General features: G+C 45.6%; 1 protein-coding gene across 1 annotated transcript in view; it reads left to right on the top strand.

Annotated features, from left to right (window-relative positions):
* The window catches only part of galnt17 (polypeptide N-acetylgalactosaminyltransferase 17), an 86,486-nt gene extending 64,149 nt beyond the window's left edge, over positions 1-22,337 (top strand). The window contains exons 7-11 of the mRNA XM_079674294.1: positions 17,229-17,414; positions 18,025-18,162; positions 18,753-18,848; positions 19,814-19,975; positions 21,428-22,337. Coding sequence (XP_079530420.1) covers positions 17,229-17,414; positions 18,025-18,162; positions 18,753-18,848; positions 19,814-19,975; positions 21,428-21,544 — 699 coding nt within the window. The 3' untranslated portion in view covers positions 21,545-22,337. The remainder of the gene's footprint in view (positions 1-17,228; positions 17,415-18,024; positions 18,163-18,752; positions 18,849-19,813; positions 19,976-21,427) is intronic.
* The last annotated feature ends 931 nt before the right edge of the window (positions 22,338-23,268 follow it).

Here is a 23,268-nt window from a genome sequence, read left to right on the forward strand (position 1 = left end):
TACTGTGACGGGGGCGAAAACCGGACTGGAACTGTTCATAAAGGTTATTGTTGGTGAGGTGTGTCTGAATCTGTGATGCCACTGCTTTTTCTAGTATTTTAGCGAGAAAAGGTAGGTTGGAGATTGGGCGGAGGTTGTTGAAGATGTTAGGATCTAGACCAGGTTTCTTTAATAACGGTGTGACAGCTGCAGTTTTGAGGGCTGAGGGGACAGAACCAGAGGTGAGGGAGGAGTGAATAATGGCAGTTATCAGGGGCAGCAGTGAGGGGAGGGAGGCTATAACCAGGGAGGATGGGAGGGGGTCAAGTTGGCAGGTGGATGGCTTGGAATTCCGGATGATTTTGGATAAATCCGCAGCAGAGGGGAGTTCGAAGCAGGAGAGAGGTAGAGAGAGGGGGGGGTGGGGGACAAAAGGAGGTGGACAACTGGACGTGTGAGGGGTCAGTTGCTGGTGAATGGTGTCTATTTTTGTGTTAAAAAATGACATCAGGGAGTTGCAGTGGTCAGTGGAGTAAAAGTGTGGGGGGAGGGAATCAGGGGGGCGGAGTGATTTGTTGACCACTGAGTGCAGGGCCCTGGTGTTTCCAGCACCAGCAGTAATTTTTGCTGTAAAATATTGGGATTTGGCTGAGGAGAGGGCATCTTTGTATATGAGGATGTGGGTATGGTACATTTGTTTGTGTATGGTGAGTCCGGTTTTGCTGAAAAGCCTCTTCAGCTGACGACCTTCGGCTTTCAGCTGACGTAGGTGGGGGGTGAACCAGGGAGCAGAGTGGGGGAATGAAACAGTCCGGGATTTGAGGGGGGCAAGTGAATTTAACAGAGTCTGGAGACCATTGTTATACAAGAGAACCAGCTGTTCCGGGGTACATGGGGGGGTGATGGTGGGAAAACAGTCAATACCAGTTGTGAGGTCGGTTACATTGATGTTTTTGATATTACGGAAGGACATAGTGCGTGACAGTTTGATTTTGGACAGTGACAGACTTAAATTAAATGAAATGAGCATGTGGTCAGAGATGGGGAGACAGACAGCAGAACAGTTTAGGGGAGTGACACCAGCACAACAGACTATGTCCAGAATATGACCTTTCGAATGAGTAGGGAAGTCAACATGTTGTTGAAGACCAAAGCTGTCCAGGCATGAGATGAAGTCCTTAGTGAGAGAAAGATTAATTTTGTCCAAATGAATATTAGCATCACCTAACAGAATGATATTGGATGAGAGTGAACAAATGTGAGTGAGAAGTGTGGTGAATTCATCAGTGAAGTCCTTGTTAGGTTTGGGTGGGCGGTATATAATGACTAAAATAGTTGGAGTAGGTCCATTTAGTTGTATAGCCACGGACTCGAATGAGCGAGACACTGGCACAGTGACAGCTGAGACCTTCCAAGTCTCGCGGTGTAATATCGCGAGACCGCCTCCTCTGCCGGTGAGACGGGGTTGACAGGTGTAAACAAACCCAGGGGGAATTGACTCGTTTAACTGAGAATAATCATCAGGATGTTGCCATGTCTCCGTTAGACAAAGGAAGTCATACTTGCAGTCACGGAGGAGGTCCTGTAGAAGTAATCCCTTGCCAGTGAGGGAGCGGATGTTAAATAAGCCAAATTTGACGTCGGACTGCTGGTTGGAGAAGCCAACGTTAACCGACCTAGCCAGGCGAGTTAACGAGCTGTGATCCACCTTCCTACGGATGGTTCTCCGAGGGCGACGGCGGGTGGAAGACCAGATGGAGTTGATAGCAGTGGAGTCATCGATATGGACACTTCGTCCGGCTCCGCGATGGATGTACCTCCGATGAGGACGGCGGGCGATGTCCGGGAAGTAGTGCAGTACAGGCGGGGGATCAAGCCGGAGGAATCGAAACTGGAGGAGCTCCGTGCTCATATATTGGATCAGAGATGACGCTGGATAAATCACTATGGACAGGATAGTCCACAGGAGCACAGAGCTCACAGCGAGTTTGTAGATCCACATGATGCACGGGCAGATGTACGTTCACCGAACAGCAGTAGCAGTGGCCAGGTAACTCAGGTGAGTAGAACGCCAACACGCTAAATTTGAACAGTCTAGATTGTTTTGACAGTAGCCCAGAGTAGAGACCACCAGTATCCCGTTCGCCACAGATAGGTGATCTGCTGCAAGCTATACAGAGAATCGTAAAAACAATAAAAAAGGCAACCGGAGAGCAGCGGCAGCTAGTCGCGCCAGCGTACACTACCGGATATATACAAACATGTCATTATGTTTTTCTCCTCCTCCACGTCCTCCTTCATCTCAAGTTCAAGGAAAGCTTTTGCTGTGTGACACTGGGAACTGAGAAGGGTGGTGTCGATCAGTTCATCATAGAGTTGTGCAAACTGTTCCATTTTAACTACATCCATGAAATGGGGAGATGAACAATCAAATGCCTGGATAGCATTAAGTAGCTCATCATTATCTGTAAATCGGCGATCTAACTCAGAGATGAAGCGGTCCAGTGTTTCAAAGTATAGTCTTTTTTCTTGGTCATCTCCTGTTTGTCTCTGGCCACTGGATGATCCGACAATAAACCCTGCCAAGGCTTTGGACACACTCCGTGCTCTTGCTGGTCGCAGAGGGGCAGTGTCGCTGCTTGGGAGGCCGAGCTCTGTGGAAAATGCCTTGGCTCTGCTCAGTGTGTCCTGGTACTCTTTATCTGACCTCATCTTTTCCAGCTGGGCCTTAGTACTCCGTATGAGGTTGGAAGCCATCGTGATTGCAATGTCTTTTGTCTGAAGCTGTTCAGACAGTCCATAAGTGAGATTTAAGATTTTTTCTAGGACATGAAGACGCACAACAAAAGTGACTGTCAGCATATTTGTCCGAAGTCCAGCAGCTTCAGTTGAACCCTCTGCATGAGCGTCAATAGTGGCATCTAACACAGCTAGTATAGCCTCGTAGCGCAGTTTTATCTTCTGTAGAGCCCTATACCAATACAGCCACCGAGTGGGACAGGTGCGCTCCAAGTGCAGTATTTTGTTGTGTCCCAACTTCTTTTGAGCCTCAATGAAAAGCATGTGTCTGGTATTGCTATTTGCAATACAAGTATATAGTGTTTGAACAACACCAAAAAACTCTGCCATCTCTGGTATTTCAGTTATCGAGCTCACAAGCACAAGATTTAGTCTATGTGCATGACAGTGTATATACGCTGCATGCGGCACTTTTTCACGTATTAAAGCCTGCACTCCACGCACATTACCCCGCATAACACTTGCACCATCGTAGCATTGTGCAACACACAGCTGAATATCTAAACTCGATAATTCCTTTATTATTTTCTGGGCCAGGGATTCAGCTGTCAGGTCCTTCATGTGATAGGTTCCAATGGCTCTTTCCTTTATAATCCCGTCATGTACATAACGGATCAAAATGGCCAGCTGCTCCTTCTTAGACAGGTCTTTCGTTTCATCCACTAACACTGAAAAGTACCGTGCTTCTCCTACTTCATTTATGATTATACTTCTGATATTTTCCCCAATAACTCTCACCATATCATTCTGGGCTTCTGGGGAAGAATAGTGCGCATACCTGCGTTCCTGTTTGCTTTTCACGTTCCTGTCATCTGTTGCAATAACGTCCAAAAGTTCAAGGAAATTTCCTTTATTTTCATCCTCATCTCTCTCGTTGTGGCCACGGAGAGGGAGGGCCTGTCTTCCCAGAAATGACGTGATTTTGAACAAGGATTTGACGTGAGCCCGGTTCTCCTGCACCTCATCTGTCCTGTTTGCGTCAATCCGACTTGCGATGGATTCCTTATGTCCGCTGATCACAGCCTTAAAGTTAGACCACGCTAATGCAGCACAATTGTGTCTACTGCTCCCTTGATGATCCCGGAGATTTTTTTTCATGTTCTTCCAACATGTGTATCCAGTGTCTATGAACACACGCAGTCCATGCCTGTCACCTGTTAAAGTTGAGGCTCCTCCAAAATGACGGCATGCAAAGCAATAAACTGCATCTTCTTGCGCAGAATATTCAACCCAGTCATATTCCTGATACACACTGACATTAAAGCGTCTTCCATTTCTAGTTGGGAAGTGGGTCAAACGAGGACGCCTGAGTCCGTCTGTTTTACATCCACTAATATCCTTCTTCTCTGCTCCAGTTGACCCAGAGGCTGCTACTGCTGCTGCACCCGGGCCTTGACCTTCCTTATCGCTGTCCACGTCTGATCCAGCTCTTTCAATCTGAGAAATTGGTGGGGACTCAGACTCGGATTCAATTCGAGAAGTCGGTGTGGACGAGTTCTCAGCCTCCATGCATGTAGTCTCCGTCTCCCTGTTAGCATCTGCATCCCCGGCGCAGGTGCTGGAGTGGCTAACAGCCTCGTTAACAGCTTGAATCCCACCTTCACTACCTGGTCCTTCTCCCTCTGCTGCTGGGGCAACATTGGAGCCATCACCTTCACCTGCCTTTTTTTTGATAAAAAAAGATTCTAAAGTGCTTTGCTTTCTTTTCATTTTAGTTAATTAGCTTAGCCGAAAAATAAAAAAAACCGCGATAACATGACCCGCTCTGACCTCCGGCGGCTTCTCGTCAGGAGATACCACATTTCAAGATAGGGAGGGGGGATACGTTACGATAAGTATTGGGAAAGATAATATCTAGACTAGAGAAATCGATTGTGTTGTTCTGATTTTCATTTGTATTTAATTTATATGTATTAAATAATAGAATAATCAATACAAATTGGCACAGAGTAATTCCATAAATTTATTTTTTTAAAACGAACATTTACATTTTCCCCTGGAGCCAAGGTGTGGCAGCTGCCATACCTTGCCATACCCAATTGACGCCTCTGGCACCGTTCCCCCAGCAGCGAGGCTCCCCCCGTTGACAGTTTACGTGGGCTGGGCTGGGTGCAGTGGCGGACTGGCCATCTTGTCTGTCAAAATGCATCTTACGTTTCTAACTTGCAATATCATTATTTCCGCTCTCTTCACTCCAGAAGAGCGATCTCCCTTTGTCTCTCTGTGTGCGGGGGGCGGGGCCTAACAGACATGCTGCAGCGAACACAAACCTACAGACTGGGGGTTGAGAGATCACAGGGGGGGGGGGGGGGAGCTGTGGAATGTGAGCATCCCCCTTGGGAGACTTACTCCACACATTCCGATGGCCAATTAGCTTTAAACAAAGAGTTTGCAACATGGGGGGTGGGGGCTTCTCAAAAGAGAAAATGCAGATATAATTCACTCTCTCGACTCGCTGGTATCTCGAGCTGAGCACTCATTGGTGGTTTGTACCCCGTGCTGCTGATGAAACTCTCCATTGGCTCGGCAAAAGTTTGTTGTTGTTTTGTGTCAGTTTTACGTCGCCACTTCCATTCACATTTTTCATCATTGTTCCACAATGTTTATCATGAAATTAATATCCATATATTTTATACTATACTAAGTCATACCTGCCAACCCTACCGATTTGGGCGGTAGTCTACCGCTTTTGACATGTTTCTACCGCCTACCGACTTAGCTGGCTTTGCCTACCGATTTTCAATCTTCCCAAACTATAACAAATAAAAATGACACTCCATAGACACTGGACTCGACTTTTGGTGGATACCGTTTGCACATACTTGCCAACCTTTAGACCTCAGAAATCGGGAGCATTTCAAAATGCAAAATAGGGGGGGTGGGTGCTAGTGGATCGCCGGAGCTGTTAGATTAACATTAACATGCTTATTGTAGTTGTAAGTGCACTGCCTTGCGGCCTGTAGCACCGTCCTTGATGGAGCATATGTGTGGGCTGGACCTGTATTTTACAGGAAAGGAGTGAGCAGAGAGTAGAGTAGTTGTCGATTCTTGTTTTGTTTTCTGTGAATATCTGCCTCACCCTCTCAGACTTTGAGTTGCGCGCGCTACTAAAAAGACGTGCTACCATGGAAACAAAACAATGGTGAAGCTGTATTAAAGTCCGAGTGGAAACAGTCGTGTGTAAATCATAGGTGTAAATCTGATTTTGTCAGAAATCGGGAGAAATGCGGGAGAAATATGACACCGGGAGGAAACTGGGAGAGGGCAATGAAATCGGGAGTCTCCTGCGAAAATCGGGAGGGTTGACAAGTATGCGTTTGCAGCGTGATCGCATCATACAAACAGTAGTCCTCTGTGTTTCTGAAAGAGAAACAACGTGCAGACCGGGGGTAACGCTGCGGGAAAGGAAGAGTTACCCCCGAAGAGGCATTTGAGTCCTGCAGGATTTCCCCGTTAATATCAGTGTCTCGAAAACACATGTTGGCGACTGAAAGACATCCAGTATTTGGTCTTTTCCGGAAGCATCCTACAGTGTCTCAACTGAAAGAGGACCACAAACACACACAAAATAAAATGCAATTTTGAGATTTGGGGATATTTATCTCCCATTCTTTCACTTTTTCTGACATTTTCAACACCAAACATGTCGTTAATGTGTTTAATGAACTACAGCAATCTGAAAGCCTGTACATTATTTATATTACAATTTATCAGTATAAAAATGCAGGAAATGACTTTTTTAATGCAGTATTTTCTGATTTTTGGTGCAACACAAGATATTTCGCTCCGTGCAAACCTTTGACTCTAATATGTCAACAACATGAAACAAGAATATGAACCTGGCTTTATCCAATGTTCACACAACAGTTCTACATCCTGACACATCCTTCATCTACACTGTCTCAACTGAAAGAGGACCAGAAACACATTAAAAATATAATAAAATGTGGAGACTTTGGGATATTTATCTCCCATTCTTTTACTTTTCGGGCATTTTACAGACCAGACATGTCGTTGATGTCACTGTTTACCAAACTACCACTTTTTCTGAAAAATGCATAAAATGATGCAATATATGTTAAATACATGGTTTATACATGTAATTACTGGGGTTCCATTTCTTCTGATTACCTCATTTGGGCGTGCACATTTGCCACGCGCAAACCTACCTCTTTTGGATTTGGAAAAGTTGGCATGTATGCTATACTTGCACTGCTTACTGTTTTCATACTCTATATATCTTAGCATATTCATACACACTGTTAATACTGCTCACAGGCTGCTGTGTATATCTAGTGTATTCATACCCCTCACTGTTTATTCATAATTCAATTAATTCTATATTTTATTCTGTAGATTGTGTACATTACTTTTCACTTTACTGCTTGTTGCACCGTTAGAAGCTAAACTGCATTTCGTTGTCTCAGTACCTGTAATCTGTGCAATAACAATAAAGCAGGCATCTTTATTGTGGCCTGAACAATCAGGTTCTAAGTAGTGCAATATGAAATAAAAACAACTACACTCTTTTGGCAGTGTTGTGGTGCCGAGAGATGGGAGTCGGAGGCGGGGTATCAAAGGTACAAGCTAGACTTTTATTTAGCATCTGAAAACCATTGTGAACAACTTCATGCCCGGGAAGCGAAGTCCGGCGGAAACAGGAAGTCCGGTTCACTAAAATATCCGTGCAGAACAATACCCCAACCCATAGATGCGTGGGTGAATAATGTCAATCACCAAAGTGTACACATTAACAACAACTACCCTATTTTGGCAGTGTAACAATTAAACAAGAATTACACTCTTTTGGCAGTAACAATTAGATAAATAATAAACGGTCAGAGTGACACTGAAGACAAACAAACTATTTTCAGCAATCAATCTGTTTAGTTGACTCTGGGTGACATGCGGCGATTTAAAAAAATAGTTTTTTCGCTGTTTAGATGGTGTTGCTCCATCTGGGTCACTGCCGGTGGTTGAGACGGTGGGGTCTCTGGCGACTTCAGGAGATCGGCATTGCTGTTATTCGATGTGGACAATGCTTTCTGTCCTGCACACAGTTTACATTTGACCGTAATATTTTGTGCGTCCTTTATCCCCACAAATTGAAAATAGTGGTTATATCTCCAAGTTGTAAATGCGCTGCTGCTCTCGCTGATACTTGTGTGTGTGCTGGTGGTGGGCGTTGCCGTGTATGTGTGTGTGTGTGTTAGCCTTAGCAAGTGTTTGTGTGTCTGTGTATTTTCCTCATAAGGCAAGACCCGCCCAACTCTGTCTCTGATTGGCTTACCATGAAATGTTACCCCGCGTTAACCAATCATCACTCCTCTCTGGTCACTTTCACTTTTCCATGGTACTATGAGAGGACATCACTGTATTCGCCTGTAAATTACATCCGCAGGGAGATTCGGTTCAGTTGGATCACATAATGTAACGCAGTAACGCACCCATTTAAATCACAGTAAATGTAACGGCGTTACTGAATGGGAATAGTTAACTAGTAACGTTATTAGTTACCGCAAAAGGTATTTGTGTGCGTTAGTTTGTAGCACGTTAGTCCCAACACTGGTAAACACACACCTGATCACCTGATAGCTGTCGTTTCATTCAGACTGTTTAAAAAAAAAAAACGGTCTGATTTTAACAACTCAATGTGTGATTGTTATAGCAGTAATATTAGACACTAATAATACAGTAAACTATTAACACTGTACATATTATTGTTTGCCCGTGGGATTAGGATTATCGGTAGTGAGAGCCGTGCTGCATTTTCCTCCGGTCGGATGTGATATAAAAACAAAACGATTATTTTTGTTGTTGTAAACTCACATGGATTAAACTACATGTATTAGTGCATTCATTTCAATTCGCAAACATATGATACATTAAATGATCGTGAGGATGATGATTGAAAATCGTTTGTTCGACCCGGGCTGCATTTCCTGATGAAAAAACATAGCGATGGTTTTGTACTTACACCTACGTGAATTAAACAACATTATTTTGTTAAATAAAAACATGGTGATGTTTTGTAAATGATTACATGTCTCTTATTTAGCACAGAATATGATCCTATCCGTGACATATGGATCTTAACAAATATCCGCTATATCAGATACCTGTAGATCTATCAGCTGTTTATGTCACATGAGTTCCAGTGTGGCAGCTTTTCACGGCTCCCCCTGGTGGATCCATGATCCATTGCAGCTGGTTTCATTAAAATTACATTTATTTATCAAGGGGGCGTATCAAGTACTGCGGGGGGGGGTTTCCTTTTCAGCAGGGGCCCATCCCGTGGATATCACGGACCCGCACAGGTAGGCGTCTGAAATGAAACGCTACATCTGTAAGTAGGATTCAAACCCATTCAGAACTGTTGCCGAAAGTCAAATTTGACCCCGAGTCACCCACAACAATGCTGCTGGGTCTTCTCAGACCCAAAAACCAAATTATACACTTCTTTTTAGAGACCTTCAGACTTGGCTAAAATTGTAAAAAAATCAGTTTGTAATATTTATATAGCTGTTGTGGAGGATATCCTGAAGCCTTGTTCCGATGAAAAAAACTAGAGGGTAGTTGATACGCAGAGTGAAGCAGGTAGGACCCAAACGCAGATAACACTTGACAGAGCCTTTATTTCAAGGACTTTATGTAAACTAGGATAAACTAAACACTCTACGTGAACTATGTCACACACAAAAGAAGCACCAACACTGAACACAGGAGGAGACAAGACTAAATACACAGAAGGGTAATCACAGGACAAGAAACAGCTGGGCAGGGGAGGAGAAACACAAGGGCCACAATCAGATAACTAGACACACCGGGGAACTAATGACAAGAGGAAAAACACAGGGAAAAGGACCAGAAAATAACCCAGAGGAAAACATGACATGGAAAACAGCAAAAACACCCAAACCTACAAAACTACAACCGTGACATGAGCCCAGGAGTGTGACAGAACCCCCCCTCAAGGGACGGATTCCAGACGTCCCAAAAAACAAAGTCCAGCAGGGTGGGTGGAGGGGGTCTGGAGGACCGGTCTCGGGCGGACGGCCCGCTGGCAAGGCAGAAAAACAAGGAGGGGAACTCGGGCGGACGGACCGGGGGCAAAGCAGAGTCCAAAGTGGGGAACTCGGGCGGACGGCCCGGGGGTAAGGTAGAGACCATGGATGGGGTCTCGGGCGGACGGCCCGGGGGCAAGGCAGAGTTCAAAGAGGAGAACTCGCGCGGACGGCCCGGGGGCAAGACAGAGTTCAGGCGGGGGTCTCGGGCGGACGGCCCGGGGGCAAGGCGGAGTTCGAGTAGGGGAGAAGACCACAGCGGACTCAGGGGACCGGGCTCGAGGGCAAAGACCGGACAGCTCCGGAGGCCGGGCAGGAGCCGGTGTCGGCAAGATCCCCCACGGAAGAGGACACAGGGCCGACAGGACCCCCGGCAGGAGAGCAGTCGGCGGAAACTCCAACGGCACGGGACATAGGGTTGGCAGGACCCCCGGCAGAAGAGCAGTCTGTGGGACAACACATGGAGTTGGCAGGACCCCCGGCAGGAGAGTAATCTGCAGGACCTCCAACGGCTCAGGACATGGGGTTGGCAGGACCCCCGGCAGAAGAGCAGTCTGCGGGACCTCCAACGGGACAAGACATGGAGTTGGCAGGACCCCCGGCAGAAGAGTAGTCTGCGGGACCTCCAACGGCACAGGACATAGGATTGGCAGGACCCCCAGCGGAACCTCCAATGACACAGGACAAGGGACTTGAGTGGAGACTCGAGAGGAAACTTGAGAGTTGACTTGAGAGGGATCTTGAGAAGGAACTTGAACGGAGACTTAAGAGTGGACTTGAGAAGGGACTCGAGAGGAGACTCGAGAGGGAACTTGAGAGTTGACTTGAGAGATGACTTGAGAAGGATCTTGAGAGGGAACTTGAACGGAGACTTGAGAGGTGACTTGAGAGGGGACTCGGGTAGGAACTTGAGAGGAGACTGGAGAGGGGACTGGAGAGGAGACTTGAGAGATGACTCGAGAAGGGACTCGAGAAGAGACTCGAGAGGGAACTCGAGAGGACACCCGATAGGTGACTTGAGAGGGGACTCAGGTAGGAACTTGAGAGGAGACTGGAGAGGGGACTTGAGCAGGGACTTGAGAGGAGACTTGAGAGGTGACTTGAAAGGGGACTCGAGAGGGGACTCGAGAGGTCGCTCGAGAGGAGACTTGAGAGGAGACTTTAGAGGGGACTCGAGAAGAGACTCGAGAGGGGACATGAGAGGCAACTTGAGAGAGAGCTTGAGAGGGGACTTGAGACGGTTGGTTCGCCAACAGGAGACGAGGTGCTGGAGTCGGCCGGTATGCTGACAGGACACGGGTAGCTGGCGTCGGACGGACAGCCAACAGGACACGGGGAGCTGGCGTCGAACGGACAGCCAACAGGAGACGAGGTGCTGGAGTCGGCCGGTATGCCGACAGGAGACGGGGAGCTGGCGTCGGCCGGTACGCCGACAGGACACGGGGAGCTGGCGTCGGCCGGTATGCCGAGAGGACACGGGGAGCTGGCGTCGGATGGACTGCCAACAGGAGACGAGGTGCTGGAGTCGGCCGGTATGCCGACAGGACACGGGGAGCTGGCGTCGGACGGACAGCCAGTCCTATAGCGGAAACTGGAGTCGGGACCATGGTTTCTGGGGCCGGCTCAGTAACCGGAACCATGGCTGCTGGGGCCTGTACTGGAGCCCGAACCATGGCTGCTGGGGCCGGAACCAGGGCTGGAACCATGGTTGCTGGGGCCTGTACTGGAGCCCGAACCATGGCTGCTGGGGCCAGAACCAGGGCTGGAACCATGGTTGCTGGGGCCAGAACTGGGGCTGGAACCATGGCTGTGTGGGCAGGTTCTGTAGCCGGAACCATGGCTGCTGGGGTTCGGGCTGCTAGCCTGGCCTTGCGACTCCTTCTCTTCGCAGCCGCCTGAATACTCCGTGGACCTCCATAAGCCCAACGAGTTCTGGAATACGACCCCTGGACAGGAGCAGGAACTGGGGCAGAAGCATGGGTTGACTTCAGACGGAACCCATCGAGGCGTATGGTACCAGGTTGGGAATTGGGAGACAGGGAGCTAGCATGTCTGGGGCTAGCAGGCCCGGGGGTAAGGTAGAGACCATGAATGGGGTCTCGGGCGGACGGCCCGGGGGCAAGGCAGAGTTCAAAGAGGAGAACTTGCGCAGACGTCCCGGGGGCAAGACAGAGTTTGAGGCGGGGGTCTCGGGCGGACGGCCCGGGTCAAGGCAGAGTTCGAGTAGGGGAGAAGACCACAGCGGGCGAACTCAGGGGACCGGGGCTCGAGGGCGAAGACCGGACAGCTCCGGAGGCCGGGCAGGAGCCGGTGTCGGTAAGATCCCCCACGGAAGAGGACACAGGGCCGGCAGGACCCCCGGCAGGAGAGCAGTCTGCGGGACCTCCAACGGCTCAGGACATGGGGTTGGCAGGACCCCCGGCAGAAGAGTAGTCTGCGGGACCTCTAACGGGAAAAGACATGGAGTTGGCAGGACCCCCGGCAGAAGAGTAGTCTGCTGGACCTCCAACGGCACAGGAAATAGGATTGGCAGGACCCCCAGCGGAACCACCAATGACACAGGACAAGGGACTTTAGTGGAGACTTGAGAGGAAACTTGAGAGTTGACTTGAGAGGGATCTTGAGAGGGAACTTGAACGGAGACTTGAGAGAGGACTTGAGAAGGGACTCGAGAGGAGACTCGAGAGGGAACTTGAGAGTTGACTTGAGAGATGACTTGAGAAGGATCTTGAGAGGGAACTTGAACAGAGACTTGAGAGGGGACTTGAGAAGGGACTCGAGAGGAGACTCGAGAGAGGGCTTGAGAGGGAACTTGAGAGGAGACTCGAGAGGGGACTTAAGAGGGGACTCGAGAGAGGGCTTGAGAGGGAAATTGAGAGGAGACTCGAGAGGGAACTCGGGAGGATACTCGAGAGGGAACTCGAGAGGACACCCGAGAGGTGACTTGAGAGGGGACTCGGGTAGGAACTTGAGAGGAGACTGGAGAGGGGACTTGAGCAGGGACTTGAGAGGAGACTTGAGAGGTGACTTGAGAGGGGACTTGAGAGGGGACTTGAGATTGGACTCGAGAGGGGACTCGACAGGTCGCTCGAGAGGAGACTTGAGAGGAGACTTTAGAGGGGACTCGAGAAGAGACTCGAGAGGGGACCTGAGAGGGAACTTGAGAGAGGGCTTGAGACGGTTGGTTCGCCAACAGAACATGGGGAGCTGGCGTCGGACGGACAGCCATCAGGACACGGGGAGCTGGCGTCGGACGGACAGCCAACAGGAGACGAGGTGCTGGAGTCGGCCGGTATGCCGACAGGACACGGGGAGCCTGCGTTGGACGGACAGCCAACAGGACATTGGGAGCTGGCGTCGGACGGACAGCCAACAGTTGACGAGGTGCTGGAGTCGGCCGGTATGCCGACAGGACACGGGGAGCTGGCGTCGGACGGACAGCCAACAGAACACGGGGAGCTGGCGTCGGACGGACAGCCAACAGGAGACGAGGTGCTGGAGTCGGCCGGTATGCCGACAGGACACGGGGAGCCTGCGTTGGACGGACAGCCAACAGGACATTGGGAGCTGGCGTCGGACAGACAGCCAACAGTTGACGAGGTGCTGGAGTCGGCCGGTATGCCGACAGGACACGGGGAGCTGGCGTCGGACGGACAGCCAACAGGACATGGGGAGCTGGCGTCGGACGGACAGCCAACAGGAGACGAGGTGCTGGAGTCGGCCGGTATGCCGACAGGACACGGGGAGCTGGCGTCGGACAGACAGCCAACAGGAGACGAGGTGCTGGAGTCGGCCGGTATGCCGACAGGACACGGGGAGCTGGCGTCGGACGGACAGCCAGTCCTATAGCGGAAACTGGAGTCGGGACCATGGTTTCTGGGGCCGGTTCAGTAACCGGAACCATGGCTGCTGGGGCCTGTACTGGAGCCCGAACCATGGCTGCTGGGGCCGGAACCAGGGCTGGAACCATGGTTGCTGGGGCCAGAACTGGGGCTGGAACCATGGCTGTGTGGGCCAGTTCTGTAGCCGGAACCATGGCTGCTGGGGCTCGGGCTGCTAGCCTGGCCTTGCGACTCCTTCTCTTCGCAGCCGCCTGAATACTCCGTGGACCTCCATAAGCCCAACGAGTTCCGGAATACGAATCCTTGACAGGAGCAGGAACTGGGGCAGAAGCATGGGTTGACTTCAGACGGAACCCACCGAGGCGTATGGTACCAGGTTGGGAATTGGGAGACAGGGAGCTAGCATGTCTGGGAGGCCGGCAATCACACACCGGGAGGATCTTTGAAATCCAGCCAGGTAAAAACTTTACCAAACCTGGTTTCTCTCTAGCCATCTGGCGCGCCTCCGATAACACAGCCTCTCGCTGCTGAACTCCGGGTGCTCTCTTCCATCGATCCGAGCAGTTAGCCAAAAAAAAGGAAAAGTTCAATACTTCCAGCTCGAACGGATCTGCTTGGCCCATTTCAAGGTTGGTGCTTTCTGATACGCAGAGTGAAGCAGGTAGGACCCAAACGCAGATAACACTTGACAAAACCTTTATTTGAAGGACTTTAAGTAAACTAGGATAAACTAAACACTCTACGGTGAACTATGTCACACACAAAATAAGCACCAACACTGAACACAGGAGGAGACAAGGCTAAATACACAGAAGGGTAATCACAGGACAAAAAACAGCTGTGCATGGGAGGAGAAACACAAGGGCCACAGGTGAACACAATCAGATAACTAGACACACCAGGGAACTAATAACGAGAGGAAAAACACAGGGAAAAGGACGAGACAATAACCCAGAGGAAAACATGACATGGAAAACAGCAAAAACACCCAAACCTACAAAACTACAACCGTGACATGAACCCAGGAGCGTGACAGTAGTTATTATATCATTTTAACTTGAAACGGATCACGGGAGACCCGAACACAACATAAGGGTCTCGATTTGAACTGAAAATGTTAGGGTTTGTGTTATAAATGTTCTTTCTTGGATTAGTGAAGGGCAATACTTTAATCATTAATTTGTTATGTATGGGCTCAGAACAGTCTCATAATACACACATGCACACAGAAGGATTCACACTTGTATTTCATGATCCGCAAAAGGATTCACACTTGTATTTCCGGATCCACACTTGTGTTTTTCAATGCATACACAAATGTGTTCCGTTTCATATACATGTAAATAAAATCCAAACACAGAAAAAAGTTTTAAATGTGCATTTTTGATCCACACATATTTGTTTCCCGTTTAAAACCTCTGAATCTGCAAACACAAACCGCTTTCTGTGCATGGATCGCTGTGCATTCGTTTGTGGGTTTTTTGAGACTCCCCTGACGGTCAGCCGATTCGTACTTGTAATTTTTCTCATCTATAGCCAATCAGATGTCTCCTCAATTCTAAGCCTTGGTTTTTTTCCGAACAGGGAATGCACTTAAATATAAGCCTTTATATTATTAAGGTACAGCGCCACTTTCCGAACCATCAATGAATGCTTGTGTACTCAAAAACGGCAGGCAAAACAGTTTTAAATGTGTGTTTCCTGTATGGCAAATACAGCTGCTTTATTTATGTCTGTATGAAGTTGTTGTGAGTGTGGAGGGAGCAGCTACAGGTTAGCTTAGCCTAATCAATCAGTGCACTACGAAGCCAGTGCTAGACTGTGAACTGTCAACGGGGGGAGCCCCCAGTCATTATCGGCCGATATTCACTCTAAATAGTTTGATCGGTGCTCTAAAGGCCGATCAGGAGAGCTGGATCTGATCGATATGGACATAAACACGAGTGAAGTATAACCGGACGCGAGAGAGAGATCAGATCAGCTGCTGAGTCTGACGGAGACACGCAGCTCTACATGATCACCTGATGCTCCGCCCTCTGTTTAGCGAGCTGACCGGACTGCGCAAAATGCGTATATATGAAGTATCATGAACGCAAGAAATCATACCCTCGTGGGGGGGCGCTCATGTGATTGGCTTAGACTGGAGGAGACATCTGATTGGCTATAGATGAGAGAAATTACAAGTACGAATAGGGTGACCGTCAGGGGAGTCTCAAAAAACCCACACATGAATGCACAGCGATCCATGCACAGAAAGCGGTTTGTGTTTGCAGGTTCAGGAGATTTAAACGGAAAACAAATATGTGAGGATCAAAAATACACATGTAAAACTTTTTTCTGTGTTTGGATTTTATTTATATGTATATGAAACGGAACACATTTGTGTATGCATTGAAAAACACAAGTGTGGATCCGGAAATACAAGTTTGAATCCTTTCACGGATCATGAAATACAAGTGTGAATCCTTCTGTGTGCATGTGTGTATTGTGAGACTGTTCTGAGCCCATAGTTATGAACATTAAATAAAATGTCTCTGTAAATAGGCCCTGATCATAAAATGAATATCCAGCTCTGCACCTCAACGGCACATTACAGCCTCTGTCAGCACTTTGTTTTAGTTTATGGCATAATTACTGTGTGGTTCAGTCTCCTCAACTACCAGCAAAAAGCTCTGATATACACTGTATACTTCCTGCCATGCACCAAACAGCAGACAGACAGAACCTAGCTGGATAAATAAGCTAGATATATACCACACTGCTAATGTTGCTCCATGCATGCTGTTAGTGTTACACACATAGGGTTTTGGATTTAAAGATTCACACAAAACTACAGTGTAGTTGTTGGCAATGACAATCTTAAATCCCGGGCCCCGCCAACAGTGTAAGAAAAAAATTGATAAGATAAGTCTTTATTTATCCATTTGGGGACATTTCATTGTCATAGCAGTAACAGATTCAGAGTGAAACATAGCCCATTACAGATAGGAGTTCATGCAGGGATAACAAGAATATATAAGTAAATATGTTAGTAAAACTAAGAATATAAATAACAAAAAAGAAACAGTAAAACACCAAGAAGCTGAATTGATATACAGTACACACAGATATGAGTGAAGATCATTCTGGATAAATATATTCACATGGCTATGTTCAGGTATAAGTCACAGTCCTAATATATGAAGAAATAAAGAAATAAAGTAATGTTTTACGCTGGTTTTATTTACATTGCATCACGGAAATGAACAAACTCGATCTTTACACATGCATTAGTGGAGAGGTGTCAGAGCAAGAAGGCTCTGCATTTTAGTCAGATCAGGACTTGAACCGGTGACCCTTCAGTTGCCAAGCCAAGTCCCTACAGATTGACCTACTACCCTACCACCCTCTATAAGTAAACACTGTCCATGTAATATACTGTAGATGTACGGTTGTAGTTCATTAGGTCAGCCTGTCTTTAAATTGTATGCCCCCTTGTGGCCAAACATATATAACTGCTAGCTTTAAGTTGACTTCCCTGTTCTCTAACACCCCCTCCCTGCAGGTGTGGCTGTGTGGAGGCAGTATGGAGGTGCTGCCTTGCTCCAGGGTGGCTCACATCGCCCGGATGAAGAAACCCTACCTCAGTAACATCGCTCTGCACACACGGCGGAATGCTCTGCGAGTGGCCGAGGTCTGGCTGGACGAGTACAAGTCCAACGTGTACCTGGCCTGGAACATCCCAATGGAGGTGAGGGCTGCTGGGCTGCTGGGCTGCTGGGCCTGTGGATGAAGCTAACCATGGTGGCTGCTAATGCTAAGTCTGCTCATCTTTTATTTTAACATAAGCAGGACTTCGCTACAACTTGTTATAAACTGGGAATTGGTTGAATACTTTTTTTAAACCTCTAATCATCCTGAACAATTTGTAGATGTTGTTCTCAAAATGTACCCCATTTAAATAAATTAAACTATTGCACACATTATAATGTATTGATATATCTCATAGTTGATTTACGATCAACTTATTGTTTATATTTGTACATTGTGTCTTTATATTGTGTGCTCTATAGATATATCTTTATATTCTTAATAAGCATATATTTACTGTCTTTTACATTTGTAATGACGTATTTTTTATGTTGCTGTTACAAGAACAAATCTTAATCCGGGATCAATTTAAGAATCTGTTATCTAATCTAATGAAATCGGATTTATCAAAATATTGTGCTAGTAATCAGTAGACAACAGCAGCATTTCTGTTAAATGTTCTGGATCATTATTACAACTGTTCATGTGGTAAACTGAAAAAGTCCTCTGTAAAGCAGAGACATCCCATAATGACTGCTGTGCTCTTGTAGAACCACGGTATTGATTACGGAGACATCTCTCAGAGGGTGGCTCTCAGGAAGAGGCTGCAGTGTAAGAGCTTCGAGTGGTACCTGGACAATGTTTACCCAGAGATGAGGAGGTACAACAACACAGTGTTCTACGGAGAGGTGAGTCAGCACAAACAGGAAGGAGAAGCTTGGATGAAACAACCGAGAACAGATGAGTCAGTGATAGATTAGACAAATACGTCCTAAGGGCTATTTAAAAGAACGCCTCATAGATTATGTCCCTACATGCTGTCTGAGCTGTGCCATTTTAAAACTGTAAAGCATTGTACAATGTTTTAAAAATGTTTAATCTGCATTTGGATTCAGGTGATTTTATCTTACTGATATGTACATAACATGCTGACTTACCTTACCTTAATACTGTATCTCACACACAAGATTGATAATAAAGTTGACTTTTGACTTTGATTAGGAATTTAAACAAAGAATTGTGCCAAATTAGATAAAGTGGTGCAGTAATGACAAATTGATGTACTCTAAACAGGAAGTTAGCATCACAAGGGCACCCTCAACAAAAAGCAATGATTTGGGAATATTGCTGAACATTAGCTCTGTAGCAAACCAACTTATTTAGTTTATGATAATTACACATTTTGGAAGTGCTAAAATGCAGACTCATTATCGGTTGTTAAGACTTGTTCGCCCATTACTCTATTGAGCATTATTTTCAAAGATGCTTTTTATTTTAGATTCGTAACTCCAACGCCAGCCACCTGTGTATGGATCAGGGTATAAAGGAGAACCACACGGCCACCCTGCATCCCTGCCACGGCACAGGGCCTCAGGTAACACCGAACCCTCGACCTAATTGCCTCAGAGTGCCTCTCTCACCATGTCTCTGCTTCCTCTTCAAAACCTACACCACTCATTAGTGTCTTCCACACAGTGACATGATTTACAGCTGTGTCTCTCACACAGGCTGCAATGGAATCCTCTTAGGAGAGAGTTCTGCCGTCAGGAAGAAAATGTTCACATGTTACACTTTTTGTGCTGAAGTCAGCCAATGTCAGTGCTTCAGCCTGCGGGGCATCTCCTTTTAGCTCACAGTGGTAAACAAGTGCTAAAAACTAGCAGAGCTATCACCCTGAAGACGTACTTAAGTAGCCAATTTCAAGTTTTCCATCTGAAAAAAGTGGTCCCTAGACTATAACGTCTTATAAAACATAAGGTTAGACGTAAAATGTAACAGTTCAATCAGGAGAGACAAGTTTTGATTTACCAAAATAAATGTATTACCAAGAATGCACAGATAAATGTAATGGTGTTTGGCGATTAGACCCCATGTGTGGCAGTGGGAGGGAGGGGAAGAACAGAGTCGATAAACACCCAAAATCCCTTTGAAAGTGTGCAACTCCAACATACGTTTATATTATTTGTTTATTTTGTATTTGATTGGACATTTTTACTTTTACTTACGCTTATATTATTTAAATGATATTTGATTAATCTTTGACGTTTTACTCTAACATGCTAGTCTATATACATTTATATTATTTGTTATATCCTTATTAGTACATTTACTTTACATTTCATATTTGTATTCAATTTAAATGCATTTAATCTTTTATTGTGCATCTTACTTTAACTTGTTTCTTTAATTATGTTTATTTGTTTTTGCATTATTCTTATTTTTAGTTAACATAAAAATACATTATGTAAATATGATTGTATCTTTTATTGGACATTTTACTTTAACTTTTACATTTTTGGTATTTTATTTGTATTTCACCATAATTGTGTGTCCCCTCAGATAGGGCGGTTCACCAGGGAGGGCCAGCTGTTCCTGGGGCCCCTGGGCAGCACGGGGGACGAGACCCGCTGCGTGGTGGATGACCAGACCAGCAGTCTGCCTCAGCTGCTCAACTGTGACAAGGTGACCAACGTCAGGCAGAAGACCTGGCACTTCTCTCAGGTGAGGGGGAGAGGAAATAATGAAACAACAGATTGTTCTCCAAAAAGTTACATTTCAGTGATTTGTGCTCAAAAAGTTGCACTGTAGAGAAAATACACAGAGCTGTTTTTGATGTATGAAATCAGATTAAATGTTTACCTTGTGGTCATGTTGTTGACACACCGACAACAGTTGGTAATAAATCAGCTCTCATGTTCATTTGTTTTCCTTAAAAAAAACTGTAAAATTAAGAAATATGTGAATTACATTAGAATACTGTTTTTGTCAAGAAAATGTATCGACAGTTTTTGAACCATAAATGTGAAATTATGCTATTTAGTGAAGCTGCTTTTTCTTTGAAGTTTTAACTTTCTTTAGTATATTTAGTTGATATTCCAGAAGTGCTAACCCTAGACTACCTTTCTGTTTCTACTGGGAATAGATTTACTAAATCCACAGGTTACTGTTGATTCAGCTTGTAAGAGACATTAGTGTGCACTTCACACTGAAACAGGAAGCTGTTCTTATTTAAATCTACACATTTTATTCTAAGCTACATTTACCTGCATAGTATTTTACCAATGACTTCAGCCTTCTTCCTTTCTTTTTGAACTGTTGCTCAAAGGATCTTTGTCTCTTACTGCTTTTTACATAGTCAGTCTGGGTAAACTGCATTTGTTCTCAATGTACGGCCTAAATACTAGATACTCCATACTAGAGCGATCATAAATATAGAGCGGTCCTCTCAGACATCTGACTGGATCAAGATTGGTGGCAGGAGATTATTATGTTATATTATAAATCAAATGTCTTTTTTTCAATCGCCTAATATCATGAAGTACATTTGTTTTACAGTTTATGCAGATTAACAAACATGAAGGACAGTGTGGGAAAAAAAGAAGAAAAAACGGAATAATTTAAATTGGATTGACAAGGTTGTAACCTAGACAATCCAAAGGAACAAAGTGAATGTCAAATACAAAATAAAACATAAAATACAGTAAAATATGAAAAAACAATAGCATGACTTTAATTCATTAGAAAGTTTGTATGTGTACTGTGTACAGGTATACTGTATATGGTAGGTAGGAATAAATGTAAGTTGTATCGTAGGGTATGCCTTTAAAATGTAATGCTTTGATAAAATGTCATCATATTTCGGTAAATGTCATTCAGAAATGTTAGTGCAATTAAAAAATATAATGCAGATAAGAAATGTAATCACAAAAATAATAGCATAGTAGGCATAAACATTTCATTTAAATGGTCATAGTATATTATGTTTTAAAAAATCTCACAATAGTATGTCGTATAAAACATGACAGCATAGTATGTCATAATGTTCATTTCAAACTATTCAAAAAATGTAATTTGATACATTAGCTGAGGAAATGAAATGAGGCATGGATGGGGTCACTTTCTTTCTCAGTCACATGGTACACTGATGAACGTCCTCCCTCTCCTCCACCATAGAATGACACCATCATAAACCGAGCTTCAGGGCGCTGTCTGGAGGTGGCCAGCAGCCGCCTAGTGCTGGGGCCCTGCTCCGGACAGAGGTGGCTCATCAAGAACACCATGAAGCAGTAGGGGCCAATACCCCCGGGACCCCTGACCCCAGGGGCCGTTAAGAGGCCCCTGAGATCTGCCTCTGCCAAGGCACAGCAGGCATCTCAAGAAGTGACAGAGGAGACCTCTCAGTGATGCAAGGCTTGTGAAAAATTAAGTTTCTTTACAAAGCGGACATTAAAAATAATGCAAGTTCAGAATGAGGACTGTATCTTTCCACCTGACCGACTTCTGATGTGACGTTGCCATAATTCCTGTGCCACGTTTTGTCTTATGTGGAGGAAAAATAAGGTTTTCTGCGTCTTCAAAATATTTGTGCATTGTTCCATTCTGTATAATGTAATGTCTTGGAGATATGTAAAAGAATAAAACCCCTGAAATTACATTTTCAGAAATGATCAGAATCCATCGTAGTTTGTAATGGGCTTCGTTAGTGGTTTTAATCTCAAGATACCTTGAAATGAGGGACGCTGCATTACATTTTGAACATAAATGCCCCATAGTGATTTTTATACTCTTCTGAAGGGGTATTGAGCCTGTATATATATCTATAATTTGAAGAAAAAGGCATTGACAATTATTAATACTTCTATCAGAGCCTAATTGTTTTGTAGTTATTGTGAATCATAAAAAAAACACATTGTCGAGGGCTACTGGGCTGGATCATAGTTTAATATGTCGTGGATGTCTTTTTTTATTGTCATTTTTCCATTGGATAGCACCAAATGCAGTACATCTTGTAGCATGATTGTACGTACTGCACACGGGAAGAGGGCAGAAAACAGGCTGCAGACAGGAGGACTGCAGGACAATTATCTTCCAATAAACTACTGAATTCCAATTTTTGCATGGTTACTGTATCCCAGAATAGAATGCTTTAATACAATTCTAATATGGAGAACAAAAGAGTTTCTGATAATGATACAATATTATTCAGTTAAAATAAAATAAACTGTTCTAAGCCTTGTTTTGGAGGTGACTTTAAGAGAACCTATTCTGCTTTTTGGGGTTCTCCCTTTCCTGTAGTGTTCTATAGGTTTTAGTGCATGGTCTGCAAAGGCTAAAATCCCTGTGTTCCCTCCTGAGGGATTTTCTCTCCCACACATGTATGTGATAGGATATGGGGCGGGACATCTCTAAGTGGTTGACCAATCACAACAGAGCCAGCCAGCTAACCAATCAGAGCAGACTCGGCTCTGGTTTCAGACAGAAAGAGGTGAAAGAAAGAGAAAGAGGTAAGAAAGAGGTGCTGCAGCACAGGCAGTATGAGAAAAATAAATGTTGACCATTAAAGCATGGAGACAGTGGCGTAACAAGGTTGTGATTGGCCCCGGTGCACATATTGATTTGGCCCATCGCCCCAAACATAAGCACACGCTGATGCGCTCACACACGCACGGACATACACTCTCTCTTGTCCTTTCTCTTTTGAGCGCCGCTCTTGTGCTTTGGTTTGCTGTACATTATAAATGCAAGCTATTACATTTTTTATAATGCTGCCGAACTTGCTGCTGCTAGCTACAGTACAGTACAGGTTGATTAAACGGTTCACTCGTCACGCAAGGTATCACATGACATGAAAGGGAGCAAGGTCATTGGACAGACAAATTACAAATTAATTTAGGTTGCTTGGTTACTGTGAAGACTGTGTGAACCGGTCAATGCGTTGCACCGGCTGCACCGGCGATAGTTACGCCACTGCATGGAGACATGTCACAGTAGAGGGACAGAATACAAAGGGAGGC

The sequence above is a fragment of the Notothenia rossii genome (assembly GCF_949606895.1).
Source record: "Notothenia rossii genome assembly, chromosome: 4".
NCBI lineage: Eukaryota > Metazoa > Chordata > Actinopteri > Perciformes > Nototheniidae > Notothenia > Notothenia rossii.